At 45.1% G+C, this 24,204-nt stretch overlaps 1 protein-coding gene and 1 long non-coding RNA gene across 43 annotated transcripts; one reads left to right on the forward strand and one right to left on the reverse strand.

The window, feature by feature from the left end:
• The first annotated feature begins 1,720 nt into the window (after positions 1-1,720).
• LOC104581687 lies at positions 1,721-11,791 on the forward strand. Of its 41 annotated transcripts, none has more exons than XR_002961913.1 (8): positions 1,733-3,904; positions 4,125-4,172; positions 4,391-4,500; positions 5,236-5,328; positions 5,968-6,240; positions 6,381-6,898; positions 7,006-11,260; positions 11,428-11,791. It is a non-coding gene; the product is annotated as an uncharacterized LOC104581687 (long non-coding RNA). The 41 variants fall into 41 exon arrangements; XR_002961900.1 differs by having other exon boundaries at positions 1,790-1,804; positions 1,890-1,932; positions 2,867-3,904; positions 4,125-5,328; XR_002961902.1 differs by having other exon boundaries at positions 1,790-1,804; positions 1,890-1,932; positions 3,375-3,904; positions 4,125-5,328.
• Positions 11,792-17,711: 5,920 nt separating this feature from the next.
• LOC100839663 (basic helix-loop-helix protein A) lies at positions 17,712-24,026 on the reverse strand. 2 transcript variants are annotated; one of them, XM_010231709.3, is made up of 9 exons: positions 23,820-24,026; positions 23,204-23,530; positions 21,574-21,670; positions 21,249-21,263; positions 21,100-21,156; positions 20,491-20,992; positions 19,926-20,338; positions 19,409-19,807; positions 17,712-19,180 (listed from the first exon to the last, which is right to left on the reverse strand). In XM_010231709.3, exons 1-9 carry the CDS (start codon positions 23,915-23,917, stop codon positions 19,103-19,105), a joined length of 1,986 nt encoding a protein of 661 aa, XP_010230011.1. In that variant the 5' UTR covers positions 23,918-24,026; the 3' UTR covers positions 17,712-19,102. The 2 variants fall into 2 exon arrangements, with proteins under 2 accessions (XP_010230011.1, XP_024312732.1); XM_024456964.1 differs by having other exon boundaries at positions 19,926-20,341.
• Positions 24,027-24,204: the final 178 nt, after the last annotated feature.

A 24,204-nucleotide genomic window follows, 5' to 3' on the forward strand; every position in this document is an offset into this window, starting at 1 on the left:
TTTCCTTCTCGACTCCTACTCTTTCTTCTCGACTCCTTTTCTTTTCGACTCTTCTTTTCTCGACTCCTACTCCTTATTCTCGACTCCTACCTTTTCTTGACTCTCACTCTTTCTTCTATTTCTCTTCTTTCCCTCATCCATTGCTCTTCCCAATCTTAAACTCCTTCTGCTCTTTTTTCGCACGCCTTCCTTTTCTTAGTCAGTGTTGTTTGATCTCTCTTCTCCCCCTCAATCCTTCCTTATTTCCCTGTCTTTGCTGTCAAGTTTTGTTCACTGTTTCATTTCAGATTCTGACAAAATCTGTTTCAGATAGTGAATAATGAATCCAGAAAACCCAAAAACATAGTTGTAGCTTGTTTTTACCTTGTTAGTTAGACAATTTTCAACCCCAAATTGTTTGTTTAGCTAAAGAATTTAGTAAAAAGAAACTATTGCACATCTAATCCATGTGGAGATCTTCATTCTAAATTACTGCTAAACTACATGACTAGCTTCTGCAATCCCAGTGTCGATCACCCGCCCCCTCCGCCGCCGTCTGCTCGCTCTGGCTTAGGTAAGGTTCTGGCCAGTTACTGCCCCGACGCCTACGCTTGCCGTGCCGAACGAGCCGCGCTGCATCACCTTCTCCTCTCCGGTCCCTGCGGTGGAGGAACAACTTCCCTCCACCAACCTGGCGCCCCCGCCCACCGTGGCCGCGCCGCCAGAGGAGGAACCAGCTGCCCCGACGCCGCGCCACATCACCTTCACCTCTCCTGTCCCTGCGGTGGAGGAAGTGCTTCCCTCTACCGACTTGACACCCCTGGCCGCTGCGCCCACCGCTACAACGATGCCGCCGCCGGCGGCACCCCTGGTGCTGGCCTCGAGCCCGCCGCGGACGCCTCTGGTGGACTTCATCGACTCGGTCTCCTCCCCTCTGCCGCCGCCCCTGCTGGTGGATGGCCCTGCGCCGCCCTTGCCACCACCGGTCGCGCGCCGAAGCGCCAGGCTGGCGGCCAGGCCAGCCCTAGGTCTCTCCACGGAGCAGCTTGCCCAGCAAGTCCTGGCGCGCCGGCTTGGTCTGCAGGTTGGCGGCGCCCCTGGATGGGGCGACGAAGGAGGCCTACGTCGCCCTCTTCGACTCGCCGCTCCCTGACCACGCCATCGAAGCCATTGACTGCCTCGTCCAGGAGGCCAAGACTCCGCGCAAGAGTGGCGGCAAGGCTGCTGGTGAGGACCACGGCGCCTTGGAGCCACTGACAGCTGTCTGATTCTCCCCCCGATGTCGTCCTTGTGCAGCTCGAACAAGAAGAAGATGGTGAAGCCTGTGGTTATCTCTGTGTGATGTGTCTGTCAAGTCCCGTTGTCGTACTCTGCTGTCGTCTGTGGTCATGCTAGTTGTTGTCGTCGCTTCTCGGTCATTCGTCATGTCGATGTTCCTCGTCGAAGTCGTGCTCCTGTAAGCTTGTCTGTTATGAATTTGATGTTGTAGTGTCCCTGTAAGTCGTCCGCTGTGCGCTTCCCTCTTCTTCGACGCCGCTTCGACGGCTCCGTCTACGTGATGTCTCCTGGCTTGCCCCTTCGGTGCCCCCATGGCTAGCGACCCCAATCCGGCGCCCCGCGTCCTTTGCTGGAACGTAAGGGGCCTAAATTCGACTGGCCGGCATGCGGCTGTTCGCGCACTGATTAGGGAGGCTCGGGCTGACGTCATTTGCCTCTAGGAGACGAAGTTGGCCCTCCTTGATCGCGCGTTGGTCCTTCATCTCCTGGGGCCAGATTTCGCAGATGACTTCGGGTTCATGCCGGCAGTTGGCACCAGGTGATGAAGGTCAGACTTCGACAATGTCCTTTTTAGGGGACTTGTGTTTAGGGGAGAATGACATGTGTGTGTCGGCGACTTCGTCGGTTTACAGACAAGGGAGGCAAAGATTTACCCAGGTTCGGAACCCTCGGAAGGTAATATCCCTACGTCCTGCTCGTCTGTACTTTATTGAGACTTCGGTTACAAGGGTTGCCGGCGAGATCTGAAGTGCGTCTCGACGGCTCGAAAGTAAGGGCTGAGAGAGAGAGAGAGAGAGAGTAGATCGGATATCCCTTGGCTCCCCTTTCTTGTCCTTTATATACACAGGAAGTTAGGTCTTGGGTAGAGTCCAAGTAATTTACAAGTTAAAAGATAGAATAAGACTATAATTTCCTATACTTTCTTGTTCTTCGAGTCGTAGGATTTGGTATGAGACTTTTGGAATTGTAGTAGACTTCGTGCGGGCCCCATGTTAGGCGGATGGGGTATCCTCCCGTAGGATACGTGGTTAGTCATAACCACGTCAGTAGCACCCAAGTGCTTAGTTGAATTAAGAATTCAACTAAGGACTTAAGATGCAAAGCTTGAATCATCATGAACAGAACCTGTCGAGGTTTAATAACATTGAATATATTTATCGACTCAAAAGTTCTTTGAGTCGAATCCAAATCCTGAAATAAGAATTCAATCCTGCAGTGCTTTTAAGCCAAGCATACAATATCAGTTTAAGATGGAAGATGTAAAAGTAAGTTTCTGACTCAGTAATCACGTCGAGTCGAAACCTTGATAAAGATTTGTCGATCAAATCAACAAACAGACAGTGATTTCATAAAGGATTAAAATATCAGCAGCACGAGCTGATAATCAGAATTTCGCAAAGAAGCATTCAACTCATAATGAATCAAGATACAGAGTATGTATGCGATGCGATGAGATGCATATGAAATGCGTATGATTGACTCACTGCGAGTCAAGTCGACATATATTAAATAGCTCAATAGAATTACATAAGTGTAGACTGCCTGGGAAGGTCTTACGGAGTCATATTTGAATTAAAACATCTGATACTATGATCAGAAAATTGAACAGAATGGAAGAAGGCCAGTCTGATGGAGGAAGGAAGGATGGAAGCAGTCTCTCGCGGATCTCCGATCGACGCGTGATGCATCCGCGAAGATATCCTTGCATTGCGGCGACACACTGGACGACACTGAAGCCCCGACAACCCATGCCGAGATTCTCTTCGGCACGCACTTCTTGCGAGCGTGCACTCAGGAACGTCTCGAGACGAAGCCAACACAAGACTCTCTGCAGTCCAGGCAAACCACTACCCTTGAACAAAACGACCTCGTCTGCAATGCTACAAGTAATAACCTGACCGGTGGCTGGAAACATCCTATCTGTATCAGTGCGTCTGGCCAACGTGACTGTGATCCTCGGTCATCAATCCAGCCAATGCTCGACGCCTCGCCGAGTACAAAATTTTCACAAAGTGGACACGAAAGGACGCACAACTTTTTCAGCAGCAAAACAAAATGTGCGGTAGACACGGGTTACACGAGTTATATCTTTATCTTTATTACTATTTAATTTGCAGTTTGATACGAACCTACGTTGGTCCGTCCCTCCTTCGGCCAGCAGCAACCACGACCCTCACGCGTGCTTACTCAAATCAAAACATCAATCAACGCCGGAATTTACTCCGCACTCGACCTTCCAGTTATCTCCACTGCCGCGATTATCTTCAGTCACCAGATTACCTGCCTTCTTCCTCTGCTCTCCAGACCGCGGTGGCAAATTTGCAAATTTCGTGCGCCACCGTTCTCCCCTCACCGCACGCAAATCTTTCAATCCTATCCCTAGCGGCGAACGACGATGACGGCTGCCGCTGCCTGCTGGCCACAGCCGAGGCCGCGCTCGGCAGGGGCTGGACCGGGCCGCTGGACATAGACGGCGTCTCTCGCGCAGATGCCTTCGGCCGCTCCTCCTTTCCTCACACAAAGCAACGGCGGGACGACGACGACAATGGCCGCCGCCGCCGCCTCCCACCTCCGTCGCACCCGCGGCGCCGAGTGCCTCGTCGGCGACCACCCGGCACCGTCCTCTTCACCGCCTGCAACCCCCAGAGTAATCCCCCTCCTCCTCCGTCGCCCCCCTCATCCATCTCTTTATTTTACTTGTGTACTCGTCAATGTACCCTGTTTCTTTTCTTTACAATGTCCCTAGATGATCATTCTGATGTAGCAGATCGTTGTTATGTTATAGCTATTGTTTTGTTGGATGGACTGGTTTAACATCTGTTTGCGTGCTACATTCTGATCCATCTACTGTTGGGGGAAACAAACAGTTGTAGCCACCGTGGACACAATCAACACCACACCGAGGAGATTACAAGGTGAGCTCTAAAAAACACGGCTTCATCTTTCTACACCATGTTCTTCTGTTGCTCACTGCTCTTGATGCCCCATAAGCCCATCATGTGCATGGTGCTTTCTAAACTCCAGGCTGCTTCTGAGGCAAGGAGTAGCACACTACTGGCTGCCTCTTCATATATTATCAAATTCTCTCTCAAAAAGATTTTGATATGTTATGTTAATTTGCCTTGTTTAGAAGACTTAAGAAGAGGCGAGGAAATTTGTGTATCAAAATGGTGTTGTTAGAAGTTGAATCTGGAGGATTACATATTATTGAGGAGTCTCAAATCCTGCTCTGATATAGCTCAGGTTAGAAAATATCATACTTCACGTAGTGTAACAACTGGCCTGGGAAGTATGCAGTATTTGTATATTATGGTACATGTAGTGGTTCTCAGGTAATTTATATATGCAACACCTCCAATGTCAATTGTCTGCACTAAATCGTTGTTGCATGCAAATTTGGTTATGGCTATGGATCAGGTAATGACACAATCTGTAAGTGCTACTCATGGTGGTGGTTTCTGTTTTGCTCATGTTGTTTAAGCAAAATCAAAGTTATTTCGTGATACAAAATATCCTTCTACGGAATTAGCTTCTGGATATGTTATTTTTAATGTAGATGTAGTAAATATCGTGTACATGTATTAGAAGTGGAACATCATAGAGGAATGCTGGCAGCAGGTTACAGGTTTGGTGTGGCTTATTCTTTTTAGAATAAGATTTTAATGCATCTCTTGTTTCGAGTTGAATGCCTTGGGAATATCAATGGTTCCTAGATGCCCCCATTGTATTTTTGCATCATGCGAACATCTTTGGAACATACATATTTTAGCTTCTACAGTATGTTTTCTGCTATTTTGAGTTTTTGTTGTTGGAATTGAGGAAAAACAACAGTTGGTTGATATTCATCACAATTTTCATTTTGAATTCCTGCTTTTAAAGTTCCTTTTTTACTAGCCATAGCAGTTCAACTGTTTAAGATCCTTTTTACTGGCCATAGCAGATCTGGTAGATCTAAAAATAATCACCATCTGTTTGTAGGTTAAAGCTTTATGGCTGGCTTGGTCCTACAATTGAAAAGATGAGCCACGGCAGCAAGGGAGTACATGTTTGTTCTTTTGCTTGATTGGTCAGGTAGATTGTCCTATTGTTGCACAAAAGAATTTCCCCATTTGTCCTAATATAAAGTTAGTGTGGTGTTGAACTCATATCTAAAGAAATTTTAGTTGAGCATGTTAGTGTTCACTGCACGAATACTCATTTTGGTGTGTTGATCATGTCACTTCGGAACCACCTGTCTTTTTGGTGATATTAATTAGATGCCACTGAGTTTGAATTTGCCCCATCTTGGCATAGGGGACACATTGTTACATCGTCTGTTTCAGAAAAGCAGGGTTTGGAACTTTGTTTTTGTTAGAAATAATAAAGGCAAGGGATCACATTGTTCTGCCTTTACCAATCTTCCGCAGTGTGTATTGTTGAAAACAAAATAAGTATCCTACATAAATACTGAAAATTTACTTGTGATTTAGTAGCATGGTCAATACATGCTCCTACTCGAAAACTTCAGTTTCGCATTGGAGATTCCTATGTTTGAAAGATAATGTTTGTAATTTTTGCTCATATTGAAGTTAAAAGAAAATTTGTTTTTATTTATATTTATGTAGCACATCCTGCCTATGAACCAAATTTTTATCCTTGCACTCTCATTTTGTTTGTCATCGTTCTTACATATTTTCTTCATTCATGTTGGCGTGTCTTTTGTTGTCACAGGTGAGGTAGGGAAGCGGAATTGAGCTTGAAGCGAAGTTGATGAACACTATTGACGATGTAGAATGTTGGCCACAAATTTCATTAACATGGCCTCATATTAGGTGTACTTTTTCGTTGCAACGCACGGACACTTTGCTAGTAGAATAATATTTTACAGACCCAAAAAACTTAACCAAGTCACCTAACAAGGCCACACGGACAACACGGTGTCCAAAGAGCTGACCGCCAAAAAAAAGGGAAAGGACAGCCCCTGATCTTGACGTAAAACTTAAGGTACTGGAACATGACACTGGTAGAATTGCATTGTTTTGCGAACTGAGCCTATCTCAAGTGGAATCAGCCCACCCAGGTTCAAGTCTCGGACTTGTCGTGGGTGCTCGCATTTCCTGACCTAACCGATGTTGTGCTTTCAGTGGGAGCGACGTACCCATCAACTACGAGGCGGCGGTGGTGACTTCGTCAATCTCGGAGATGCTCATAGGGGTAGGGTGTGCGTGCGTGCGTTCATATTGGTGAGTGTGTGTGCTTGTTTGTGAGCGTCTACGTCTGCAGTGTGTTTCTCAAAAAAAGAATTGCATTGTTTTTGGAATGGAGGGATAAGATTTTTTTTTTCGAAGAACGAAGGGATTAGGTTTTTTTTTCTGAGAAAATGGAGTGATTAGATGGATGCGGTCCATAGACCGTATGTTTTGGGCTTTCTGTCACATTGATGGGCTTCTAAGCCTTGGGGCGTCCACACTTTGGCGCATCTATAAAAGCTAGCTCGTCGGCCTTTTCTCAAAAAAAGAAAAAAAGCTAGCTCGTTCTGCCCTTTACGGCGCAGCGGCTTAGACCTAGGGCTTCCTCCCCCATCTGTTACGCCGCCGCTGCGAACACGAAGGCGGCCGATCCTCCTTCTCCTCGTTTGCATCTCCCGCTGGTCCTTTGCCAGGTGATCCCCTAATAAAAATTGTATTTTTGTTCCTCCGGCAAATTTAGAATCGATGAATCCATCTTGCGACCCTTAGTTTGGTGAACTACATCTGCTATTTATTGCAGTGGCATGTCTTCATGGAATTATCGGGATCACCCAGCGGCCTTCGTTGCGTGCAGCAGTACGCGCCGGCGGCGGAAGGTTTCATCCTCGTGGGCGTCCCTGGACGAGGATTTGGTGAGCCTAATCGGATGGCGAGTGCTAGCCGGCGACTTCCGGGATTACATCCGCTTCCGAGCAGAGGACGCAGTGATCCTTAAAAAGGGGCAGCCGGACGATGACGAAGGCACCAGTTGAGAGGTTGAAGAATCGGACGTAGCCGCGGAGCTTGCCGTGGCCTGGGTAGAGGCCGCGGCCCTCGGGCAGCAGCATCCACCGGCGAGGGTAGAAGCGTGGGTCAAGGATGCCGCGGCCGCGCGGGCAAGTAGTGCTGGACCGCCAGTGGGGACACAGCCCCCGGAGAAACCACCGCATCTGAATCCCCTTGTTTGGATAGCCGGGTATCCCATCAGGTGTTGTAGATTACAGGGAGGACGCCCGCAGGATCAAGGCGGGGCATAGACAGGAGCTGTTGCTCGATCTGACGTGGGTCCTCGCGGCAGCAGGGCGTCGTCGAGTGCAAGGAGCGTTGGACGGGGGCGCTGGTGAGCCCAGGGCTGAAGGAGAACACCGCGAGCAGCTCGTGCGCATGGCTATGGAGGAGGAGCGCGAGGAACTGCGCATGGTGCAGGATGACGACGCAGCCTTGAGCACGAGCGAGGCGGCGGACAAGCGCGCCGGCGGTGATGGTCAGATGGACCTCTTCTCGCCGGCAGCACCTGGCATGGCGGGGAAAAAGCGACCCCGTCTGGCTCACTGCGTTCCAAGTGTCCATCCCATCTCCACTGCTTAAACCATTGCTTCCCCTACCTTGCGCCCCGCGTGGGTTGTTCAGGGGATAAACCTGCTTGAGGATTTCCTGTAAAATAGTAGCTTGTTGAGTTGACAGTTGTTGGTAGGCGGAGGTGTTGTTCGGGTCACTGAATACAGTGAGCGGTGCTACTTTATGGGCTAAACTGTGCGATGTATACATTCGTTAATTTACTTAATTATCTTTCTGCTTCATATTAATGCACGAAGCAATATCATTTGCTGGTTCCTTCTGAGTGTGCAGGTTTCATGGTCTGGTTCATCTCACTCAGCTGCGGAAAGAACACTGCCACTCCAGGTAAAAGTTGGTGAATGGGAAATTGACAAAAGACTTCTGAAGATGAGAGATTATTGCTTCTGGTTCTTGTTGAGACTTGTGAGTCAGTTGTGTAGCACTGAGTTCTTTAGTCTATGTGTTCATGTTCAGTACTACTCCGCTCCATAATTCTTGTCTCAAATTTGTCCAAAAATTGATGCATCTATTCCTAAAAACCGTCTAGATACATGTAAGATTTTGACAAGAATTATGAAACGGAGGTAGTACTTCCTTTCTAAAGTGTGTTATGCTTATGTGAAGGTTTCATGGGACTTACTTCGGCAAGGATGTTGCCATTAAAGTTTTAAAGCTGAGCATTTGAATAAGAATGTTTGTAACGAGATTACACGAGAAGTATATATTCTAAGGTATTGACATTAAGCATTTATAAGACTGTCGTAGTTATATGATGTTCTTGAATGTCCTAACCTCCTCTTATAATTTGGTTAAAGAAATTTAATTGCCGTCGTCTATAGAAATTTAAGCACATTTGTTTGACTGGATTGTTGAGCAAATTTACCGCTCACTTGGAACAGGAAGACAACATACACGGAGATCCATAAGTATTTTAGATATTCATGGTTTCAAATCTTTCAATATATGGGGTTTGTTGCATTTTTTATATCGATTTCGCTTGTCTGTTCCTCATAACATTTAATTTTAGCACTCCAGAAAAATGGCTTTGAGCAATTCTGTACAAATTATGCCAATGAAAGGCTACAAACCATTTTAACCGACATATTTTCAAACTAGAACATGAGGTAAGATTCTGACACTTCTAAGTTATTTATTAGTTTTTATTTAAAAGGTGCAAACTGTTATAAACTATCACATACACATTCTTTCTGGTAAACTTGTGTGACGATAGATTGGCTTTCCTTGCTTGTTTGCTAAAGATATAAAGGCTCTACTAGCTTCCTAACTTCTTTATAGCTGGGGCATTTTGTCAGATGCTGAGGTTGATTTTGCGATCCCCCAAGCTAGATGTGCAGCTTTAATGCAATTCCAGTATCCTTCCCTGAACAAAACTGAGTTGATGTCAAAGTACTCGCTGCTAGGCTAAAATCATTAATGGTATTAGGCTGTGACTGGTTAGTGAACTTTCTTTTCACTACTGCGACAACAAGTAGAACATACTAATCCTTTTTCTATGGTATTTAGAGGAAATGTCAAATTTCTATGTGCCTATGTTTTACATACTGAACAGAAGAAACAAGCTGCTACAGATGTTCACTTCCACTATTCGCAGTTTGTGATGGTGTGCATTGGCAGGGAGATCGCCCAGCTGATCTCAGGTTGCACCATATGAAGGTTTATTTATTATCCTGTAAATTGGGGTTTCTAGATCTTGCACTTCTGTTACCACCATTTAATGTTTCCCCTAAGCATGAGCCAGTGTTCCGTTCACCAATCAATCATTCCTCCTTCCCTGTAAAACAATATCCATTTTTTCATCAAGTACTGTCAATCAATTATGTTCAAGTACTATCGATTAATCAATTGTTAGATCCTCACAAGTTGTCTCTCGCATCATTGGTAATAATGCAGGATCGCGGCAAGCAAGTGCACCTAGGTGAGCAAACTAAATCTGATTATTTCGTATACTAAATTTTTTGATATTATAGTGTTCTGATGTGAAAAAAAAATCTGATCCATGGATTTTTTTTCCAACCAAATCAAAACCTGCAGCTTTTTATGTTGTCGAGGTATTATTAGCTTCATGAAGACTTAATTCTTTTTATAAATTTCTCTATATTTCTTGTTTATTGGATGTTGCTCTTTCCTGTTGTTAAAAGAAATTGCAGACGATGTAGTCTACCAGAGAAATGTTGGATGCAGTTTTTTGTTCTACTTTGACCATTTTGCTTGAATGATTTTACATGTCTACCATTGTACATATTGGTACATCTCATGAAGAAGCCAGGATTCCCATGACATTGTCACTTACTAAACAACTTGTTATAGGGCCTCCTTGTTCAGTATTGAATAAATTGACTCCATTCTGTTCTTATTGCTTCACTAGCTTCACAATAGAACTTGTTGCAGTTACATTAGTCTGATTTCTGCAGCATAAAACAAAATGCTATAATTTGAAAAACCACAAAAATCATTATAATTAAAGCATGGTTGTTGTTGCTGTAAGACATCATACATGGAGAGGATCGGCTCTTTAGCATACCTTTTATGTCAATTTTTCACCTCTTACAGGATGAATAAAGAAGATTCTCATCTCCATATATTGACATTTCCTTCTCTTGTACGTGTATGATGTATCTTTATTCTAAGGTCTGTTATGTAGATTTGGGTCTTTGATATAAGGTTTTAGTCATGGGGCCTCGTAGAGTCGTAGTTAAATCATGGGAAACTGATCATGGAGATCTACCTTCTTCATGGAACAGTTTAAAGTTTTACATTTGGGCTTGTGTTTCTTGTGTCCTGTACAACTTCAGTTTAACATCACATAACTTTTCTATTAATAATGCCATTTTTAACTTTTTTGACCGAATGCCATTTTTAACTGCACTAGGAGTAGACTTGATGTCGAGAATCTGAAAGAATCAAGGCATTAATGCTATTTTGGATCATGTAATTCACCACATGTTTTTAGTTTAGCAGAGCTGTTGTCGTGTCAGTATCCAAAATCGGCAATGGAAGTTATTCTTGACATGTTTCCTGATGCTTGGAATGAGCTTTTTGCTAATTGTTTTTCCACGAATTGGTGAGTCACATTTCATTAGCTTACAATAGAGTGAACTGAAGCGTCTAATTCTTTTTAAGTATATTGATGCCTTATTTTCATTGCTAAGTTGCTTGTTTCACTTAAAACTTATTTCCCATTTTTCTGTTTAATTTTCTATCAGATATCATTTGTGTCAGTGTCCAGTTCGTTTTTTTAAGTTGCTCATGGCATCTTCGTTTCTCAGTTGGAACCACTTGCATACAGAAGTATGGACTGCCTTTGAAGAATTCTGTCCTGCAGCAATCAACCCTTACCAGCTCAAGGCTATGGAAACGTAGGACGAGATTGCTGCAGCAGCTTTTCAACAGTTTGAACAAGAGGGCAACTGAGTCATTCAGTTGAGGAGTTGGCATAGGTATGTAGGCTGACAGTAATTTCACAGTACATGTGTCTCTGTTGCGAGGATAGTTTTGCCCATCTGCATCAATTTTGGCATCCTCAATTGAGATGGTCAGAAGAGATCATATTTTTGTGGTGCTCCTGTACTATAATATCCAAGCTGACCTCCCTTTTTGTGTGCAGGAATGAAATCTTGCTCCAACTCGTTAGTCCGTTGTGCAAGACTGGATCAGCAAAACAGATGGCAAACAAAACTTTCTTGGGTTTACCAAATTTTTACATTGTGTCACTACATGGGACCCAAACACAAGATGTCATTAAGTGACCATGAAAAAAAAGTATTTGGTTCAAATTTTAAAGCTGCTCATTATATGGCTCTGAATTGTTGTTGCCCCCTATTTGTTTGTGATGTTGCTGGTTGTTGTCACCATAGTTTTCGTACAAATAATACATGTAAAGATGTTTTGTGTAATGAAGGCGATCTAGACCAGCCAGAAATTTATATAATTGTAAATTATAACTGTTATGTCTATTCACTCCGTGATCACTGGCATTTCGATTTTTGGCAGCACCGTTTCAGCAAACTTATATTGAATGGTATGAACTAGATAGCCTCAGTAACATTGAATGGTATGAACTAGATAGCCTCAGTAACGCATAGGTGGCGCGCCTGGCGCGCCCCAGCATCTAGTGTCTTACAAACATCCTCAATAGATGGAGTAACAAAATACAGCTTCAATTTACATCCGAAATTAATCAGTTACATTGCCATAAGGTACATCAGAAGTAAACAAGCCAGGCTAGCATATACATACACAAGGGTAAGCACCAAATTCCTACCTCTACGAAAGAAAAACAACTAAAGCATAGTCACAATTTTGTGCGAAATATATTAGTGTTATACATAGAAAAGTGACTAGCTAGGTATTGAACTGAAATATCACTCACTTTATGCTCAAACCAAGAGACGAATTGTTCCTTGTGCCTTTCTTTAACTTTGCTCATGCTCATTTTTCTCAATTCATCAATAGGCTGCCTGAAACGAAATTCATATTAAAAATCTCATCAGTTAATACTATAACTGCTACTAAAAAATAGTATATTCTCGTTAGTTCTGGCGGCTAACAAATATTCAGAGTTCGATCTGTTTTTTGTTCTGTTTTTCTGTCGCGACAAGGAAACGCAGCAGAAACGCTGCCATGGCAGGATGCACAAGCTGGTCCAATCCATCTTCAGGTCCAAAACCAAGATAAAGGAAGAGGCGATTCGGGTAAAACTTTAAATGGGGTCATTAGTGGCAAAAGTTTTGCTAAATGGGATCAAAAAATTGTTCGAGTTCGAGCACCGCGTTTCGTGGATCGAGTTCGAGTTCGAGCCGTGCCGGGTCGGTGCGATGCGGGGCCGGGCTTCTTATCTTTTTGTCACGCACGCGAGGGTATTTTTGTAATCTGTTACGGACGCGTGCAGATTTTGTAGGAGTACATGTTATTGAGTATTTATAATTGCACCCGGGTTGAATAATAAAGTTGTAAATTTTCATGAAAATAAATAAATTCATATTGTGGACAAAAAAATCATTGTAAAAAAGGAGAGCAAACTGTAAGCACTAAAATTGTTACGAGAACTCGTAAATTTTTTTCGAAAAGGAGGATGAACCCTCGGCATCTGCATCAAAATGATGCACACGGCCTTTTTTTTATTATATTATTCAATAAATCCAACAAAACAAATACATTGATCAACACAAAGCCACCTTTCTGACGACAATTGTCGGAATACCTACAAACTGGATGAAGGGGGTGACGATGATCGGGATCTCATGCCCTGACCACACACCAACGCACATCATCCAAATCCGTTGGCCGCAACAGGGCACACCCAATCCAGTAGGTCTTCAACGCGCACCGCATGCACACGCTTTAGAACTCGTACATTTACATGTTCAAATAAAGTTACTCTGTATTAGAATTTTCTGAACATAAGAAAAATTCGTACATGTTTTTGTAGCTTTGGCTGTAGAACCTCTGAAAGTCTGAATCATCCTACCATCCAACGGCCCTTCCCTGCAAATGTCGGTGGAAGTCAATGCAGGGACTGTAGCAGCTGAGCTGTATGTACCAACAAAATTCGCCTGTCTTCCATTCTCTTCTCTCCCAGAAAGAGAGATCAGGCAATAGATTACCTGGGTCGCCGCCACAGTACAGCTTTTGCGTGTTCAAGTGCCTGAAACCGAGACACAAGATCTCTCGCCCATATCTGAATTTCATATGATACATGCAGATTGGGCGCGTATCATTCGACGGATACAAGTCGCGCGCGCGCGCACGCACGCACGCAAAGAAAATAGAGTACAGTAACCTGGTCGTGCAGCGCACCAACCTTGTCCCAATTTGCAAACAAGCTAAGCTAGCTAGACACAGCCTGCAGCCTCAATAGGTTAGGATTAAGCTGGAAGACTGGCTAGATGCATCTGTTAGGATCTGTGTATGTAGTGTAGATCGGTCCATGGGATCTATCATAGGTGCACGCACATGTGCCAAGCATGACTGGTTTCCGATCCAGACCAAATCTTAGAATGAATTTATCAACGGATCGATACATGCATGCCAACGATCCTTTTCTTTGTCCAACATCGATCCCCAGATGAGCTTTTCTTCTCTAGTGCGTAGCTTACTGACAAAGCTATGCTTTGGTTAGATATGGATGGTATTTTTGTTGGAAATAAAGGATTTTGTTTTCCTACATATAATGGCCGGCGTGCGAAGAAAGATCCATCCACTTATTATGCATTCAACTTGAGTCTCTGTTTAAAACGCGGGGGGTTTACTCAGTATTCGTACGTAAAATTAAGGATTGGTTTCTCTGAAATTCATGCGTGTTAAGAACACGGTTCATTAATTTTTCCTCTCTACACTGTGCAGTAACCGACAAAAAAGGAAGACACAACTGGTTGACCGCACCAACAAAAAGGAGCCACTGACTTGGAGTCTGCTTTTAATATGGATCGCAGTGCGGCAACCAACAGTTGTACAACAGATACACTTAGCAACACACGAAATGATATGATGGTTTAGAGCATCATCTAGTGTGCTAAGTAATCACAATTATAGAACTGAAGCGTATGACCGACCTGCAAGCACATCATCACATCACACTAGCAATATATGTCCGAGACGACGTCGCGCATCTCTTTTTCTTTCGTGTTCCATCAGCTACAGGGGACAGGGCACTAGTCCAGTCCATTAATGAGGACGAAAAGAGTTTGCAGTTAAATAAAAGGAAATCGGACAGAAATCAAGATTACAATTCGCCACAATCTTGCGGGACTAGGCCAGGAACTGAGGATACCACAATTGACATAGCCCACGGACGTAGCTGTCTATAATTCGGCGACTATGATTTTATCATTGATAGGTGCCTACCAAATTAAGTAACTTTCCGGTAATTTTTTTCTTTTGAAAAATGTGAATCACACGGTTTTGCTCTGTTTAGAAGGGTTTTTTCAGGGTACCTAGGTACTCGAAAATATATACCGAAATACTACATAGTGCCAAACAGATCAGACCGTGTTCACGTCAGTGGGCAAATTATAGATTTTCCAAAGGGTTACCGTTTTCCACAGCTCCCGGTCGATTTGAGCCGGCTCAGTTTAGCGACGGAGGCACCCCTCTGATCAAATCGGAGGCGACCCAATCGAGCAGTGACGCTGGCACCAATGCCCCTATTCCCGATACGAGTACTAGCTCACTCCCAAGTACTTCCTCGGTCACATATCAAGTGTCTCAAATTTTTCAAATATGAATATATCTACATACTAAAATACATGTATTTACATACTTATAATATTTCGACACTTAATATGAAACGGAGGGAGTATTATCTAGGCAGCAGACTTTGAACTAGAGAACACTCGTGATCATGAGGGCCTTCTCATTTGCGGTAGCCCAACGCAATAACATCCCTTTTGGAAATTAATGGTTCAGTTTTCTTCAAATCAAAATAAACATATTACGATTTTGCCAAAACTTCCATTAGTTTTTGACTCGGTAGTCAGTACTATGTCGGATTAGCATGGAGTACCAAATTATACTGTCATAATAAATGGTCTATAACAATATCACAGTAGAAGGGTTTAATGTTAACTTGTCTACAAGCATGGGCGGACCCACGTGGAGGGCTTTGGGGACAACTTGATTTTTTGGCCCACTTGTATTTGGCCCATTTATGAGGAGAATGACCTCACTCAGCCCATAAAAATGCTCCCACTTGATTCCTTTTGTACCATTTTGCCCTCTCTCAATTTTTTTTCCTGAGTCCGTTCATGTCTACGAGTTCATACAGGTAATATAGACTTGTTTCTTTTCATTTCTGCGCTAGCCATACTGTCTATCGTGAATTCCATTGTTGCATCTGAGGGTCGGTGCGGCGCCACGCTGTGATACGAACGTGCATTATTGTCAGATGGGACACAGTGCTCGCCGCCTTGTAGCGCTCCATCCACACTGTGTTCCGGCGAAGCGACGCCGCAAAAAACGATAAACCATCGCACCAATTTGCCAACAAAACAGTGCGTGCTACACTGCTACACCCCAAATGAATCACCCATCCATCCATCATCCATCAGAAATAATTCCACAGGAACCTGTTTCTCGCACGAAACAGCCCCATTATCCGGACGCAGAAATCGATCCCACTGGGGCTACGTTCACGCGGTCTCGATCGATCGCCCTCGGCTGAGGTGATGTCACGTCGGTCGTTTCGATCCCCAGTGACGCACTTTCGAAAGCACATCCGGACGGATTGCCGAGAAAACGTGGCCGCCCCTCGGTGTCTGCTGCATCGGAGGATACCAAGTACTGTACCACACGCACACGGACGCCCAACTAATCATGGGCGCGTGTACCATCATGGGTGTACGTTAATCGGGCGCCGTCCAAATCAAGACAAGGTCGGAGCCGCACACGCACCGTAGACTATGCTATGGCTGATCTATGCATCTTTTCTTTTCCGAGCTACAAGGCCAAGACCGCGTCTATTAACCATATATCGTTAAAGAAAACTAAAATTACGGCCATCATTAAAGAAACGGTTTTGCTATTTTTTAGACGACCGAGAGAAATAATTGTTATTTCTAAGTCGATGATAACATCCTTTTGATTCAAATATCGAGATCCGTGTAAAATTGATATAAGTCTGATGGATAAGAAAATCTTCATTGGATGGCTACGATGATCGTTGACTGAAAAATAACTATTTTTTAGTCGACTGATAAACAGACACTCTCTTCAAATAAATAAATTACACACAAATCTATCATGCATCATCGGTGACATGCAATGAGGAAAGCTCGACGCTGCCTCTGATTTTCAAGCCACGTCGGAGCTTGGATTTTTTTCCCCACTTGGCAGACGAGAGTCGTCCGTCGGAAGACACTCTGACGCTGATCTAGACCGTCGCCAACGAGACCTAACATTTGTAGCTCCATGATAAAGCCGAGATGGGCCGGATATCGTCGACCGGAGAAGAAGTACGGAGACATAATTTAATCCACAGCTTCATCAGACCAATGACCAGGCAATCCCATGTCATCCGTCTCTGCGCTGCCAATGAGGTGGATCAGGAGTCAGTCAAGTCATCATATCCACATAGCACGGTTGCCATTGGCTGTGTGCATCATTTTGATGCAGAAGCCGGGGGTTTCAACCTCCTTTTCGAAAAAAACATAGCACGGTTGCTAAGGAAGCAATCACTGACTCAGGTCCAGGCACTGTTACAAAACACAACATATGAGACGGGTCATCAGTGACGGGTCTTTCCCGCACGTCACTGATGACCCTCATCAATCGCGGTCACTTGCGTGCCCGTCACTGATGACCCTTTAGACACGCCCGTCACTGATGACTCCTCATCAGTAACGGGCAAGCAAGGCTTCTCACTGATGATCCATCATCAGTAACGAGCACGGGACGCCTGTCAGTAATGGTCCAATCTAAAAATTTGCAAAATTGATAAAAAAACAAACATCAGTGGCGGGCACAACATTTGTGCCCGCCACTGATGGCCCATAGAGACCTTTGAGGCCAGCTAGGGTTTCAGGTATTGGTATAAAAAAACCCTCCCCACCGCTTCTCTCTATTCTCCCTCAACCCCGCCGCCTCCCCTATTCTCTCCCACGAACTCCTCTGCTCCCTTCTTCTTCTCTCCCACGAAGGGCCCTCCTCCTGCTCCCTTCTTCTCTCCCCCTGCGCCCCTCCTCCAACTCCATCTCCCCCTGCGCCTGAGCCCTCCCTCCAACTCCATCTCCCCCTGTGCCCGAGTCCCTCACGAGCTCGTCCGCGTCGGCCTCGCTCGACCCCGGCGCCGCCGCCGCCATGGAAGCCTACCTCCCCGGCTCCGCCTCCTCCGGATCCGGCCACCCCCGCCATGGACGCCGTCCCCGGCTCTGCCTCATCCGGATCCGGCCGCCCCGACCCCGCCGCCTCCTGATCCGGCCGCCCCGGCCCCTTCGCCGCCGGTAAGGTTCTCTCTCTCTCTCCCTCCATCTCTCTTGCAGGGCAGCAGATCATCGCCGCCGTGGAGACAAGGCCGGCGTTGTCATCGAATTCCATGCGGTGGCAGTGGATCCTCGCACATCTGCCCGCTGTACGGGCGCGTCTACAGCCAACCGAAACCGCGTTTTGTGATCTTTTTTGTGATTTGTTGTATGTTGTATATGATTCGTGGATTAAATCACCAATTTGTTGGACTAAATTGTTGATTTGTGATTTGTTGATTCATCGTGTGCGGGCTGTGGCCCACTTTTTTTTTAAATGTCAAAAAGGACATCAGTGACGGGCTTGATACTGTGACCGTTACTGATGGCATATAGCATCACTAACGGGCTGCCCGCCCGTCACTGATGTACCCCACATTACTGGCAGCAAGTTAGTGACGGGCGGTTCGCCCGTTACTGATAACGTTTTTTGACCGTTAGTGATGACCCTTTTTGTAGTAGTGGGGGTCCAACCCCTTCCTTCTCTAAGTGGTCTAACTACCGCGTGGCAATGCAGATCCGGCACCCCCTCCTGCCATCAGAGTGGCAGACAAAGAGGAGGGGACCCGAGGAGGCGGTGCCGGGGAGCGGTGGTACATTGCGGGGAGATACATACATGCTTTGTGTTCTTGATGTATGCACCATTTGATGTAGAGCCTGAATGCTTGATCCTTATAGGATGATCGGCATGGGCACACACTTGTCATCGTCTTCTATCTCCTAATCGCTCCCTTCTCTCCCATGTCTCTCTCCAATCTCAATCCATGCAGCCAACCCGTTCACCTTCTCGGGCTGGATTCATGCGGCCCTCTTGTTGTGGACGCGATTACAGGAGGGAGATGGAGGAGGATCTGGCCAGGCTACGGGGGTGAGGCTGAGAGATATGGGCGACCCAGTCGTCACCGGCACAATTAGTAGTTTGGTTACGCGCCGATGAGGCGCCACATAGGACAAAACCATGGTTAGAGAGTAGTCTTAGCCTGTTTTAAGAGTTGAGAGGGGCAGGCCGGGAGAACGTCCTCCTTTTCGGAAAAAAAAAATTGAGAGGGGTAATTTAGAACAAGTGGAGAGTTGTGATCTAAACTTGCTTAAAAGTTCACGTGAGTAAAACGGACTCCACCCAAAGGAAAATAGCAATACAGTTAGAAGGCAACATGCTTACTTTAGCAAGTGATGTCAGTGCACAGCTAGCCATCGTCATTTATATTACCCCCAGTTCACCTGTACATGCACCGTTGTCAAGGAGCTCAGTTTACGTACATCAAGTTTAAACAGTGGCGCTATTCTCGGTTCGCTCTCGCATGATTTATTCTCTGTTCTGTACATTCATCCCGACGAGATGATGAGATGGATCGCTCTCTTGACTTCCGAAATGCTGCTCCTCCTCCCGTGCACCTCCCTCACCTGCAGATCCGGAACACAAGACAAAAAGATCAAACAGCAACGCTCAAACAGAGCAAAACCAGAGACTCTGCGCTGCACGCTACAGAAACAGAACAGGACAAAAAAAACAACGTATACTCGGTCCAACAAAAGGTGTTTTGACTTTCTTTGTCAAAATTTGGGACTTAGCTTATAGATGCATTCAAATTTAGTCAAATTCTAGACATCTGGACGGAGGAAGTACATTACCTTGGCGCGCAGTTCGGCGAGCAGCACGCCGTCGTCGGAAGAGGCCCTGACTGCCGTGATCTCGAGCCGGAGCTGGTCCTGCAGCGCCTGCATGGCCCGGAGCAGCAGCCCGCGCCTGTCGGGGCAGCGGAGCTCCAGAAGCGCGTCGCTCTCGATGATGGACACCTGCACCTCGGCCGAAGACGACGACGGGGCGCTGCTGCTGCTCGCGCTGCTCCCTTCCCTCGTCGCCAGCTTCCGCTTCGCGCTCCTCGCCTGATCCGCCGCCGCCGTCAGGCCGCCGCAGCCGTGAACTACCTGCTGCTGCTGCCTGGTCGATGATGATTCGAGGTCCTGGATGCGGCTCCTCAGCTGCTTCACGTACTCGATCGTGTCCCCCAGGATCGACGCCTTGTCCATCTGCATCACATCGCTCGTTAGGAATCGATCCATTCTGAATCATCTGAATCCTGAAGAAAATAGTATAACTGAATTTTCTGAACCAAGGATAACTGAAGATCATTCATGTATAGTGTACCTTGGTCACGAAGGGTACCAGGGACCGGAGGATGATGAACCTCTCGTTGAGCTTCTCCCTTCGTTTCCGCTCCTGCAGGACATGGTTGGCGCTCAAGTCTGCCGCCTCTCTCCGCGGCCCGCCGCCCCTCGGAAAGTCATCGGCCGGCTTGCCGTGGCCGCTTGCGGCAGCATTGTTGAACAGGACGCTCCGGAGCATCCTCTGTGGGGTTGTGCCTCCGGCTCCGGTGGCCGTGCGTCCCTGCTGCAGCATGGTAGGATGCCACGTGGAGAATGATGATTGGTGCGATGCTGCCACGTAGGACCTGGTGCTCGTGCCGGCGGCTTGTCGGCGCGTGTTGCGCTGTAGGATCGACATGACTGTTTCTGTGTAGTGCGCGTTTTCGGGTTGGAGTACCATGTCCTGATTTTCACCTGCTATGGTGGGGTACAGAAAAGAAAAATGTTGACATAGCTCAGATTTTAACCATGCTTTGCATTACACAAGTGTTTTGAGTAAAACTAACAAATTAACCATATTTTTTTCTGTCCATGCAATGTTCTGTGTCAATAAGAAATGGATATACCTGACGACTGAGGGTAGCCACTGCATAACTCCTCATAGAGAAAATGCCAAGAGTCGCAAGGCTCATCTTGCCGTTGGAAATCGGACTGGTCATTGCTGTTCTGGCAAACCATTAGCATCTGGATTTCATCATCCAAGTTGCTTGAGCAGCCATCTCTCACCTTTTCTGGAATTTCAAGCTGCATTAGCTCACTGCTCCCTGCATTGGGTGTTTCCTGATCATCAGTATTGCCCACGATGTTCAGTGGGGTATCTTGGCTGTAATTCCTTCCAGCGTTGGTCCCCGAACCCGACGCACACTCCGCACCGATGTCGTCATCGTCGTGTTCCATTTCGTTCTCCTGACCACCATGTATCTTCCTCTGTGTTTGGAATGACTGTTGATACATGTGACAGATTTTGTCTGAAGTTGAATGCTCTGAGATAGTAGGGATCATCTGGATGTCTTGTTGATCCATGATGATGCTCATTGCATACTGAACTAAACTTATGTCTTCCTTCACCTGAAATATATATAGGTTAATTAATCCTATTTCGCCAATTGTATCCTCAGAGTAAGTACAAGCTGATTAGTTTAATCTAATTACTGAATAGTACAATATGAACTCACGTTTTCTGTCGTCCCGATTTCCAGGACACCATCAACAATTGGAATGCATACGACTGTCTGCAGTTGGAATGAAGTACAATGAGAGGATATTAGATGAAGTCCAGGTCGAAATTTGTAATTGATAATTAGCTATGGTTGTTGGAAAATACTTGGATTCCTGCACTCTGCAACTCATTACCACCGAAATCCGTTATCACCGCATGAAAAGAGTGCCAGAGAAGACAAATTAGTCATGATCGAAAAAAGAGTATAGCAAGAAAATGAAATTTTATAAATTTGTATTGACTTTGGAATTAGAATGCTCATACAGTTTGCATTCCAATGTTATGAATTTCTGTTTAGAGGCATGGAGTTCTTTTTTCTCATTCTGTCGTTTTTTCTTGATTTAGTTTCGTCATGCAATTTGCATACACATAGACTCAATATAAACTGTCAACAACCACTGATTTAGGTGAAATAAGCAAAGAGAAGTACCTTGGCAAGAATTGCTCTTGAGAAGACCTTGCTGTCAACTTCATTTGCCCTACAGAGCCATACATGCCCTCCCTTTGCAAATGCTCTTCCGGGTAACCTGAAAACAGAACATATTTATCAGCCATTTCACAAATATTATTTGGCAAAATTGGACAATGCTGACAATGATAACCTGACAATGATAACTCTGATATAATTTGTTAGTTTTCTCTCCTTAAAGATTATCTTAGTTTCGTGTACTTGTAGTTTCTACGTGCATGCTACAAATATCATGTGCCTAGCTATCTCTTGCATCTACAAACCTACTATTTTCTATCTATTACTCTATTTATGCTTGACTATATGAAATTTTGGAAACACATATGCTGGAAAGTGGTATATATATGGTTTTGCGAAGTACTCCATCTATATCAAAATACTATATAAGACGTTCTAGCTTTGTCCTAAGTCAAACTTGTTAAAAAAATTGACTAAGTTTATAGGAAATTAGTTCTATAAGACCCGTCATGATATATAAGTCCACAGTACACTAATTTGAAGTTGTAAATATTCGTATATTTTTCTATAAATATGTCAAACTTAGACAAAGTTAGAACATCTTATATTTAGTAACGGAGATAGTAATTAAGAAGCTCTAAAGAACCATACATTTTATTGAGCATTACAAAATGAAAATCTGAATTTGTGCTTCTGTGTAAATTTCGGGAGAAACTCATTAACATTTATATTTTTACTAAAAGAGGAAAACCTAGGATGTAGTATTACAGTATGTTACCTAACAGATTTAGTGCATCATGCATGAAGCACATGTCCAGAGGGAATTTCAGAATATCTTTGAAATAAGAACATCCAATTTTAAAAACAACTCCTAAAGTATTCCTATATGTACATTGTTGAATAGTTGGTGCACTTGACAAACAACAACAAAGAAATATGTCCGTCAATCTATATGCTCTAGAAATGACAATATATAAATGGCTAATATATTGGACGTACATGCACATGAATGCCATTTATTATTTAAACTAGCACAACACAGCGCGTTGCTACGAACTAAAAAGTAATATAATATGAGTTTTTTTTATAAAATGTTCTACTATGTATCATTCACTTTCTTAGATCAAATAATCCATACGAACCTACACTGTCTGGAACCTACACTGTCTGGATGTTTTGCATCTTGTCAAATGATGGTGTTGTCGGAAGGCGATGGACCCGCCCGCCACCGATTGAGATCTTTATTGGAGTAAAACTAATCCAATAATATAATTTGTATGGTGCACATATATTTCTCATATAGACATCGACTCATAATTTGTTATTTCTATATCCTGCAATTTAAAACATCGACTCTTTTCTACGATCTTAATCGGATGGCTACAATTGTTGACAGAGAAAGTTTCTAAATCGACCGAGAAATAAACACTTTCTTTGTTCTGTTAGCAAGACAAGGTACACTCTCTTAAAGATGTAACTTTGATTATCAATGAATAAAGAGGTGCTTTGCTGTAAAAAGAAAGGTACATGGATCGAAACGGTGGAGCGCGCAAGTGTTTGAGGTATTTTTCATAAGTTGCCGAAACGTAACATCGGAAATTTCCATTGATAATTACCCCGTACACGTACGTACCCGACGTGGGGAGGGAAGGAGTAGGAGGCGCACATGAGATAGAACCACTCCGTCTCCGTCAGGTCCTCCGGCGCCAGCGCCGCCGTGGGCCGCCGCGCCGCCGACTCTGCCTGGACGGCGTCAACCCTGCAGCCTGTCATCATCCCACCGGCAGCAGCTGCCTCCCTGGCCAGCGACTCGAAGAGCTCCTTCAGCTGCCGGCTCCGGTGCCGCGCCGCCTGGTCGGCCGCCTCCGCAGGCGCCGGCGCCGGCGCTCCATGAGCCTGCTGCACCGTCTTGCGCGTCTTTATGGCCCCGTTGTAGTGCCCCTCCGCCCACAGCAGCGCCCTGCATGCACGCCACCAGTTTAACTACTCCCCTCCGTTACATAATTCTTGTCCAAATTTGTCCAAAAATAGATGTATCTATTCCTAAAAGGTATCTAGATACATGTAATATTTCGACAAGAATTATGGAACGGAGGGAGTACATGCATATGGTGATCAATCGTGCAAGAGATCGGGGTAAATGAAACATTTGCGACGAGAGTTGCTTGTTTTGCTGTGTGCATCGATCGATGAAGAGGCTGAGGTCATTCCGACATTTTCGAAGAAAGGAGAAGTTGAAGTTTTAGTACCCTTGGTCGGGGCAGAGTTGCCAGAGGAGGGCGTACGTCCACCGCAGCCCTTGCGCCACGGCCTGCAGAGACTTGTGCACCTCGCTGCAGCTCGCCATGGCTCTACCGGCCTAGCTAGTAGTACTGACTGGTGTGAAAGAGGGATCAGCTAGCTAGAGAGCTGGTTCAAGGGCTTTAAAGTTTGACTGGTGGCTGCACCAGACGGCTCATGGCGAGGTCGTCGATCACGTGGGGTAGTAGGCAGCAGGAGTACCGATTTGGTGAATTCCTCTATCCTTTCTTCCAACTATAGCATATGCTTTGGATTGGAAATGTGAAAACAGGATCTAGTTCAATTGACTTTTTTTGCTGGTAAGTTTAATCGACTTGCTGTTTCAAAGAAATC

This window comes from Brachypodium distachyon, chromosome 1 (assembly GCF_000005505.3).
Source record: "Brachypodium distachyon strain Bd21 chromosome 1, Brachypodium_distachyon_v3.0, whole genome shotgun sequence".
NCBI classification, from domain to species: Eukaryota; Viridiplantae; Streptophyta; class Magnoliopsida; order Poales; family Poaceae; genus Brachypodium; species Brachypodium distachyon.